The 9,483-nt window shown below is 40.8% G+C and overlaps 1 protein-coding gene across 2 annotated transcripts; it reads right to left on the bottom strand.

The window, feature by feature from the left end:
* Positions 1-5,154: 5,154 nt before the first annotated feature.
* On the bottom strand, positions 5,155-9,257 carry spry2 (sprouty RTK signaling antagonist 2). 2 transcript variants are annotated; one of them, XM_082163722.1, is made up of 2 exons: positions 8,743-9,257; positions 5,155-7,004 (listed from the first exon to the last, which is right to left on the bottom strand). In XM_082163722.1, the coding sequence occupies exon 2, from the start codon at positions 6,959-6,961 to the stop codon at positions 6,020-6,022; it is 942 nt and encodes a 313-aa protein (XP_082019848.1). In that variant the 5' UTR covers positions 6,962-7,004; positions 8,743-9,257; the 3' UTR covers positions 5,155-6,019. The 2 variants fall into 2 exon arrangements, with proteins under 2 accessions (XP_082019848.1, XP_082019847.1); XM_082163721.1 differs by having other exon boundaries at positions 5,155-7,012; positions 8,743-9,254.
* Between the last annotated feature and the right edge of the window lie 226 nt (positions 9,258-9,483).

Genomic DNA, 9,483 nt, shown 5'->3' with positions numbered 1-9,483 from the left:
ATACGTTCTGGAGCCACTGTACGTGATGAGATGTGTTGTCTATTGCCGTGTTTGTCTGTGGATGGATTGTGTGGTTAGTTTCCACAGGAAATGGCAGACAAGCTAAAGTTTCTCAGAAACACACTTGTAAGGGTGCTTTCTTGTCGCTGACAGAGAATCATGTCCATATCCTGTGTGTGTGTGTGTGTGTGTGTGTGTGTGTGTGTGTGAGAATGTGAATATACCTGCATTCCGGTCATGATTTGAAACTGTTTTTAAGCTTGAGGTTAAACTGCACAATTTGAAGCTTGAATTCCCCAGCAGGACTATATATTATGTTAAGTAGTTGACACTTGCTCAAGAAAATGTGATTGCTGCCTGACCATGCAAACGTCTCTGCCAAAATACTGGTTGTTAGGGTTATTCTGAGTTGTTGCTAGGTCATTGCTTATTGGCACAGGTCAAAAAAGTATTTTTGATATTTTGGGCTCTGGCTCCTGTCCCACCAAAGTAGGCTATGTTGTATGTATGTATATGTATGTACCTGTATTTATTACACGCACAGATCTCAGTGTCCTATGTCTGTTACACTAAGAAAAGTAATTCAATTCTCCTCAACTGCACAATTTAAACTATTTCCTCACCAACCATGACTAAATATAAAAAAAATTCTAATTTTATTATATAAAAAAAGAATAAAACAATGACGTATTCAAATATTTAAATACAATTCCACATAATGAGATAATGAGAATAAGCTACACAAGTTATTTTCATATGCACATTTTAAAGTCAAAATATTCATATAGTATAATTGTGGAACCAGGGTAACCTTAACATAAAACAGCCCTATCAGTGATTGCATTTTTATGATGAATTTATTTCATGTAAGTTGTAGAAAGATCTTGTGTTTGTTGCTGAAATAAGAAAGGGTGGGAAAGTGCAGAAGGAGGGTGGAAGAGAAAGGACCATGCAATTATGGAATTTCATCCCTCTTTCTCTCGGAAACTTAATCTTCCCCTGCCTTTGGGTAAAGCCGAAGGCTCATTCAGGCAGGAATGTCAGGACGAGTTTTAGAATGTAGTGAGATTGCTGAGAGAGAGAGAGAGAGAGAGAGAGAGAGAGAGGAGAGAGAGAGAGAGAGAGAGAGAGAGAGAGAGAGAGAGAGAGAGAGAGAGAGAGAGAGAGAGAGAGAGAGAGAGAATCCTGCAGAATTTCACGATGTAACTTTACAATGGGGGAAGAAAATTCGAACACGTAAGATTTTAGCGATTTTTTTTATTTTTTATGATTTTACTGCAAAGGTCTAATTTTGTCTTTCATTTAACAAGGAGGTCCGAAATATATTTAGTCAGACCACACGTACGCATGGAATTCCCAGCGTTGCCACAAGGGGCACTATAGCAGACATTAGCATAAATTGTCTTCTTCTACAATCAGTTTTTCTTTCAGATCAAAGACTCATGTCGAAAAAGTTTGAAGAGAACCATATAGTAGATTAAAGCAAGACAAACAGTCAACATTTTAGCTTAAAAACACTTCGATTTTGTGCACACTTGATGGTAACTTTAACCAAACCTTCTATCTTGAGAACACATGCAATGTCTGCATACTTGCGTAAAGTATGTTTTCATGCTAAAGTTCAAATAAAGAACACAATTATTTAGTTGTGCACAAAGCCAGTGTTGTTTTTAATCAGAAGCAAGTTGCAAAAATCAGAATCAAAATGCATACAGATTGTGACCGTGAAGAAATCGGGAAGCCTCTGACTGCCAGAGAAACAGATAAAAACTTCAGGATGGAACACAGACATGGGCTCTCTTGTTCCCTGCCCCCACCGAGCACCTCATCCTGCTCGCTCTCTCGCTCTCTCTCTCTCTCTTTCTCTCGGCACATTGCTGTTTGATTGCTTAAGCCCGGTGGTCAGACAATGGGCGTATAAAGAATGGGCCGCTTCCTTCCTTCCTGTTGAGTATTCTGCCTTGATGAGCAGACTGAATAGATCTGGGCTTCAGAACGGGGCATGAGCGCCGGGACCCAGCTAAAACCAACAAAGAGACGCTCTGGGGGCTTTTCCAATTGCTCTGCTGCCTACTCTCTCTCTCTCTCTCTCTCTCTCTCTCTCTCTCTCTCTCTCTCTCTCTCTCTCTCGTTCTTTCTCTGCACAAATGCACTCTTTTTTTTCATATTCTCTTGCTTAATAGGGGTTTTTCTCTCTGGAGCTGAAAATTTTGTTTCAGTTTGGATTTTGCAGTGTTCAACAACAGAATAAATTTGAACAACTTTTAAACTTTTTTTAAAATTTCATTTTTTTTTTCTGTTGTCAGTTTTTTTTTGGTGTTGTCTCTAAACGTGAATGAATTATGTTCCATATCATGCAATGTATTTTGACAGTCTGTTGACTGTAATTATTTATTGCACCCGAAAATGATTTACTCACCCTCATTGAAACATTGAAAATCATTTATGAATGTGGATTTGTGGTGCATGAAGATTCTTCAGAAGCCCTCCTTCAAGATAAGCTAGTTGCTTTTTTTTTCTTTTTTTTTCATGGAACATGAGTAAAATGAATAAATGATGATAGAATTTATTTTTGGGTGAACTATTCCTTTAATCAGTATCTTTGTCCTGCAAAATATATTAAGACACATTTTTTAAGTATCTTGAAGATGTGGATTTTTATCTTGTTCTATTAGAGGTTTTTATTTCAGTTATTAACCTCAAGTACCTCAAACCCTTACGTTTTTTTTTCTTCATTTTCAAACAGTGCCTTTATTGTTTTGCAGAGTTAAATCTCAAACCCAACATTTAGTCCTGTGGTAACCAGTCAGGGCTATCTCTCTTTGCTTGTGTAGCTTGTCCTCGTTGACATTGTTAAATTTAGAATGAGGATGGAAGTAATCAATACCCTTTCAAACCATACCAAACATCAATAGACGGGTAAATAACGTCTTGAATGAAAAAATGAAATAACTTCCCGTTAGCCTAATCCACTCCTTTTGACGATAACTAGATGTTCCGGCCTAGGCAAGCACTTAATACTAGTGTTAATTTTTGGGACAAAGTAAGTTCCGTTCCGTCTGTTGTCTGTTTATTGAGGTCAACCCTCCCAGCCTTTATCTGACCCATTTCTCTGCTCAATGGAGAAATCTATATTTCTCCATTTCTCTTGAACTTGGCATGCAATTGCAGCTCTTTCAAAAGGGTGTCATTTTTCCCATCTATCCTTCTTTTGTGCTGCCTGCACCCATAACAACACATTTAGCGGCTGCTAAACACTCGCACGCAAAGTAGGAAACATGCGCGTGCGTGCTGGCACACACACACACTCTCAAAGTCTGCCCTGTGAGAATACCAAGCAGGTAGTTGAAGAGGCTTAAGAGGCGGTGAAATAACTGAGGGCCATTGAAAAGATGGTGAATACACAAGGGTTCGAATGTGGGGGTAAACTGTTGGCCCATTGTCATTTAAAGTAATGTCTTTAACCCTTTGTGAGGCTTTCTTGAGCAAACCAACCCCCTGTCGCTGCCCTGCTATTCACAGCTTAAAACAATGGGTGGGAGGCAAGCCGGAAAACGACGCACTCGAGCGATCGGGACGGTTTTGTTTCTCCACCTTTTGCCGCGTAAATGGGGAAGGGGGCTCATCCCTAGCGAGGGGTGAAAGCTGGCTGCCTGTCACTCAAACCCTCGGCAAAATAACAAACATGCGCCAGCACGCTGAACCGACAGTGCGAATGCCAGTAGTGCATATCATGTCACAGGGAAGAAAATGGGAAAAAGGCAGTCTTTTACTTTGTGACTATACAAGAGGCGGCTACATAAATGGGTTCTAATGCATGCATGCATTGCAAGGTCGCAATATATTAATTTAAAAAATGTAGCATCATTGTCATGACCTTGACATTTTTAAGCTGTTTTTTTGTTTCAAAGTGGTTCTCAATTGATGGATTGTATCCAACCATATCTAATTGATGGATCGTGGTTCCATGGATCTAACCATATAATTGCGCATAGTTGTTGTAGACCAATCAATCTCTAAGGGATTTTGGTGCAAATTCATGTCACTTTATTTGGAATGTAAAATATGGGTCCTAAAGTTGAGAAACACTACTTTAAAATCATGTTTAGTTAAAGCAATTTTGCAATGCAAATTGAGTTATCACTGATGTTGTAGAAATCAAACATCCCTTTCCGGGTTTCTTAATAATAAAAATAAAAAAAAGGTTAAAGATCACACGTTACACAACTGCATGCAACATAACTTGCAGAGCATCTAGGGAGCAAAAACTTCCTCAAAAGCAGAATTGATAAAGCATCTTGCGTATACCATATCAAGTCTTAAAATTCCCACAGGGCAGTTTCCATAACACAAACGAGGATTGGAGGGAGCGTAGCAAACTACGGCTTGCCAACAGAAACAATCTCTGATCCTCCTGATGTCAACTAGTGGTTTGCATACTTCAATGATTAAACCAGTGCCAGATGTTTCCCATGGAAGTAAATGCAGCCAGTATCCGCTGCTGGCAGGGGAGGCTGGAAGTTACCCCTGAAGGTCTGGCCCAAGATCAGGGCTTCTTTGTAAGGAATCTGAGATCAGTTTGTTTAGGTGGTTTTAGAAGACAAACCGTTTGGAGTTCCATGTATTGGTGTTAATTAATTGGCAAATCATAACTCATTTAATCGGTCTTAATTCAGCGTGACTGTTTCATAACTAAAGATCTGTTGAGATTCCTGATCACCACAAACTAATACAGTTCTGCACTTTTCCAGTCAAGATTATTTCTCAAATGGTCACTGCAAGATCATTCATGAAATAACAGTCAACACCATACAATACTCAATGTTGCATTTATAGTGAGCTATATTAAACTTCATTTGATCTCTTTTGTGCAGGAAGATCTCATCGATAGAATCTCTCAGTAACGTACCTATTTTGCTGATCTGCCAACGTACACTATCGCTTTCATCGCCTTATTTTCAGATGACCTCGAAACTGAAGCTCTGCGAACATCGCGGCTGTCATCATAAACGCAAAGTGAAATGCGACCCTGACAGAAGATCCATCGGGTAAACAAAGGCAATTGAAAACACTGTAGATTGCCTGAAATGAGTCTTTGTGCTCAAAGGCTAAAAACAAGGCCAACAGCAGGCCAGAAAGAACACAGAAAATGCATTGTTTAATTTCAAAACGTTAATATATTTTCTATTTTATAGTGAACATATGCATCAGATTTGACACCCTTGTCACCCTTTTTTTTTTTGCAGCAACAACAGAGGAGGTTTTTTTTCTCAAAGTTGGGGTGATGCCTATAACGATGCCTCTCAAAATAAATATTACTTTATAAAATAATAAAACTTCAAATAAATATTTTTACACTAAACAATGTGTTGAAATTAGAAAATAAAGTTTTTCTTAGGGTCACTGTACAATTTACAAGTATAGTTGTAGGGATAATTCATGTAAGGTTCCTCTTCTATAAGGCAAAATATCAAAAGAGTGATTGACATACATTCGAAACGAATGTACAACACTATACAAGTTTTGTATATGCATCATATATATGGATCTGTCAAGGTGCCTCTGGTTTGGCACAATGTGTTTCACAGTTGAAATATTATATGTACAAAAATAAAATCTCTCAGAAAAAGAGCTCATTTGCTAATTTACATACTTTGCAGATACTATTCACAAACAGTTAGTTAGGAGAGTCTGTCACCTTTATCAGTCATATTACTGAATGTCAATAAGGCTAACATTCTGGACTTCAGTTTAAAATGAAAAGGACAGGGAAAGTTGTTGATACAAACGTTATCCCCCTTAAAGAGTGAAAGAGGGGGAGAGAGAGAGAAAGTGGATAAGAGAAAAGCAAAGAACAAACAAAAAACAAACAAACAAACAAACAAACAAGCAAACCACTTCAAACCAGTTTTTGCCAATCCAATGTCACCTCTTGGTCTACAGTGCCAAAACTACAACAATTTGCGAAAATTGTTCCACTGCTCTGGAGATAGTCCCAGATAAGGTTATCTTCCCAGGGCTACTCCAGGAAACAAGCCTCGTCAACTCCTTTGTTCTTGCAGCGGCATCCTGGCCGACTGGTGCAGTCGTAGCATGCCTGGCACAATGCCACGCAGCCCTTCGCCGGGAGGTAGCAAAGCAGGCAGGGCAGGAAAATTGCCAGGACGCTTATGGCCGACCACCGCATGCAGCAATGCGACTGGCTGCAAGAGAAGGGCTTGTCCGCACACACATCCTCATCATCGCTGGAGCAGTGGTAGAAGAGACCTTTGACGCAGCAGACACAGGTGACATAGTCCATCGTCGTCGTCGCCGAGCAAAGGCACCTGCGCCCACACATCCAACAGGAGGGCAGGGTCCGAGGGCAGGTGCATCCTTTGCACTTGCACCGGCCACAGTCCTCGCAGCGATTCGAGTGCTTTCCATCAGCGGCCTGGCCTCCGGCCGGCACGAAGGGTTTCAGTTCGTCCTGCTTCGGCTCTGGGCGTTTAGGCTGCACTCTCACCACCCGATCGCCCATCACGCCAGTGTTTTCCAAAAGTCTTTGCTCCGATGAAGTGCTGCCTGTGCTGGCCCTGGCGGTACTGTGCGAGCCATCGCTGGGGCCACTGGCGGATCTGCTCAGGTCACTCCTCGGTGACTGAGGGGCTTGTTGAGGAGACTGCTGTCCAGCTCGTTGGGCTCTCGGGGAGTTTCTATGCTCAGAGAGCTCAATGGAGGCGGTGGAATTCAGGCTGGAAGGTTGCGAGTCCACTTTCTGCTGGGAGGCCGGTGGCCGGGGTGCCACCGTAGGGCCCTCCGTGTACTCATTGCTGCTGCGGATGGTCCTGATCTGGTCCAGGGAGAGCACCTGAGCATCCCAAGGCTCCGAGTCCCCAGTTTGGGGTCTGCCACTGTCACGCAAGGCTCGCAGCAAGCCAGAGGAGCCGCTGCCGCCGCCATTTTGAGCTCTCGTGTCCATCTTTACTCTGAAGTGGGAACCCTCCGGCTGGCATTGAACACATCTGAAGTCCTATGGGAAAGGCAGACAGTTAAACGAGAGCATACAGGGAAGTAAAAACCCATAAACTAACCATATGTAAATCATATGAACTAGCAAAAAGAAAAGGCAGATGGCAAGCTCCTTCATGCAAATCTCCCAACTACACCCCACCTCTACACCCCTGGAAGGCTGGCCATCAATGGGACCAGCCTTCAATGGGACAGGCCTTTACCACCTGCAGCTATCAAGTTCATATGGAACATCTAGTAGACTCAAAACCATATTTGCTCTACAATGTCTCAGGTGCTGCATTTTACCTGATCAAAAATAAATAAGGATTTCTTTGCAAAGTAGTCTTTGTAGAAGTTTGTCTTCTGCACAAGCATCATCCTTATCTATCCTATCATCAACGAGTGATAGAGAGATTGAGACTATTCTAAAATGTGTTCCTATATACCCTATAAATGACAGCCTTTTTCTTAACTTATCTGCACATATATACAAAATCTCAGGGATTTTTTCCTTGCCGTGATCGCCTTTGGCTAGCTTGTGGGGAATTGTAAGGCACGATGTGTACTTTGAAAAGTGCTATACAAATTACTTAACTGAATAATTATTCTTTTGTGTCGATTTTATTTTAACATTGCAAACACCATTATCACTGTTCGTTTCTTGCAGAGCACATTAGAACTTGTTCGTAAAAGGTATTATAGGGAAACAAAGCACACCAACTTCCCTTTGCTTTGTAATTATTTTAATCACAAGGAACCAAAATCATAAACAAATGCACTTGTTTAAAGAGACTGCAAAAGCAAGTTTTATACAACTTACGGGGGGGTGGGGGGGGGGGGCCTTGTACTTATATTGTTAAAGTAAAAATGAGGATATTATTAATTTCGAATCACCAATTTTAATATCTAGTAGTTGACGTGAACAGGAGCAATAACGTGACGTCCACAAATGCATTATGACGCTGTCAATGGGGGGGCGGAGCTCTTGACCAAATAACTTAGAGAAAAATAAAATATCCACATGTTGAGGTGGGAAAAAAAATATGAAACCATACATCTCAGTCGGGACCCTCAGCACCAGTTGAGTTCAATCTAAATAACACTACCCCAAATTACCATATCAATGCACAATCTCCCTTTCCATAGAGAGGCCCCATCAGCAAAATGTCTGTTAAACATCTGTTTATCTCCTCAATGCTATTTAAACTTCTGATCTGGTTTATCAGCATGCATACTAACTTTATAACGATACTTAACTTGGTTGGACCTTGCATTGAGTAGAGAAACTTTTTTTTCTTTGAAAAAGTTTTTATTTAAACGTTTAGTGGACATTCACATGACTTTTATTTATTTATTAAATATATACATAGGAGTCTATAACGGTAGATGTCATTTATCAACGTCTATTCGCAACTTTAAATGAGGCAAAGTGAATGTGTAAAGGTTTTATTATAATGTTTAGTGGGTCTTTGTGTGTGATTAAATAATAAACGTGCAGCTGTAGGTGACGTTTTTCAAAAGCGATTCGCAACTTTAAGTTAATGAAAAGTAAGTCAAAGTTTTTTACGCAGGGAACAGATCCGTATGGCAACTATTTGCACAGCTGCAAGAATGGCGCGGAGCATGAGCACTGGAAAAAGTCACGAACTATAATAGAAATGGGCGACTAAATAAACCACACGCAAATAAATTCAACTAAACTAAAATCGTGTCAAAATCCACTGCAAAAAGTTGATCCAGGTCACTTACCGTGATCTCACCACCTCAACCCCCTATTTGTGTTGTGAAGAGTATATCCTACTAGTAGGAATTTCTCTTTGGTTATTCCTCAGTTCATTGGGAGATTCATTCACAAAAATCCAGATGAACGCAAACACTTGCGCGTCCTCGTATTCGCGTTTTTTTTTTTTTTTTTTTCGCGCAACTCGCGCGAAACAATAACGTCAGAATTTTATTCCAAGTAGAAAGTAATGTAGTTTAACTTGTGTTGTTAAACCGCGAATTATGCCAAAAAGAAAATAAGTTCCAGAATCCAACAAAATGAGCAGAGTTTATAGAGAAATAAGAATGAAAACGCTGAAGACTTTTTCAAGAAGAAGCGTTGCGGTTCCCAAGTTGAATGTTTGGCTGCATGGCACACACTGTGCTGCTTTCAAGTTTTTCAGCTCTTGTTTTTTTCTTCTTTCCGGAGAGGAGGTCGGGTTTATGCTGTAAATGGCGTCATGTGGAAGTGAAGGGGGTGAACAGAGTAGCTGTTGTCCCAGAGGATATATCGTATCCGGTCCCAGCTCATTGGCTCTACAGGACTCAACATTCACTCCCTGTGTGTGTGTGTGTGTGTGTGTGTGTGTGTGTGTGTGTGTGTGTGTGTATCTCTGTGTGTGTCAGAACATTAGCACACGGACGTCCGATTCATTTTAGCGACTCGGTTCACTCCAACGCTTTAGTTTAATGAAACAAATCAAAGAGCCAACACACCAATTCCATTGA

Source organism: Leuciscus leuciscus, assembly GCF_965113295.1.
Source record: "Leuciscus leuciscus genome assembly, chromosome: 3".
NCBI classification, from domain to species: domain Eukaryota; kingdom Metazoa; phylum Chordata; class Actinopteri; order Cypriniformes; family Leuciscidae; genus Leuciscus; species Leuciscus leuciscus.
This window is presented reverse-complemented; position numbering and strand designations above follow the sequence as displayed.

Excerpts from the sequence above, each read along its gene's own strand:
- spry2 (XM_082163722.1), bottom strand. The coding sequence starts at position 6,961 with ATGGACACGAGAGCTCAAAATGGCGGCGGCAGCGGCTCCTCTGGCTTG.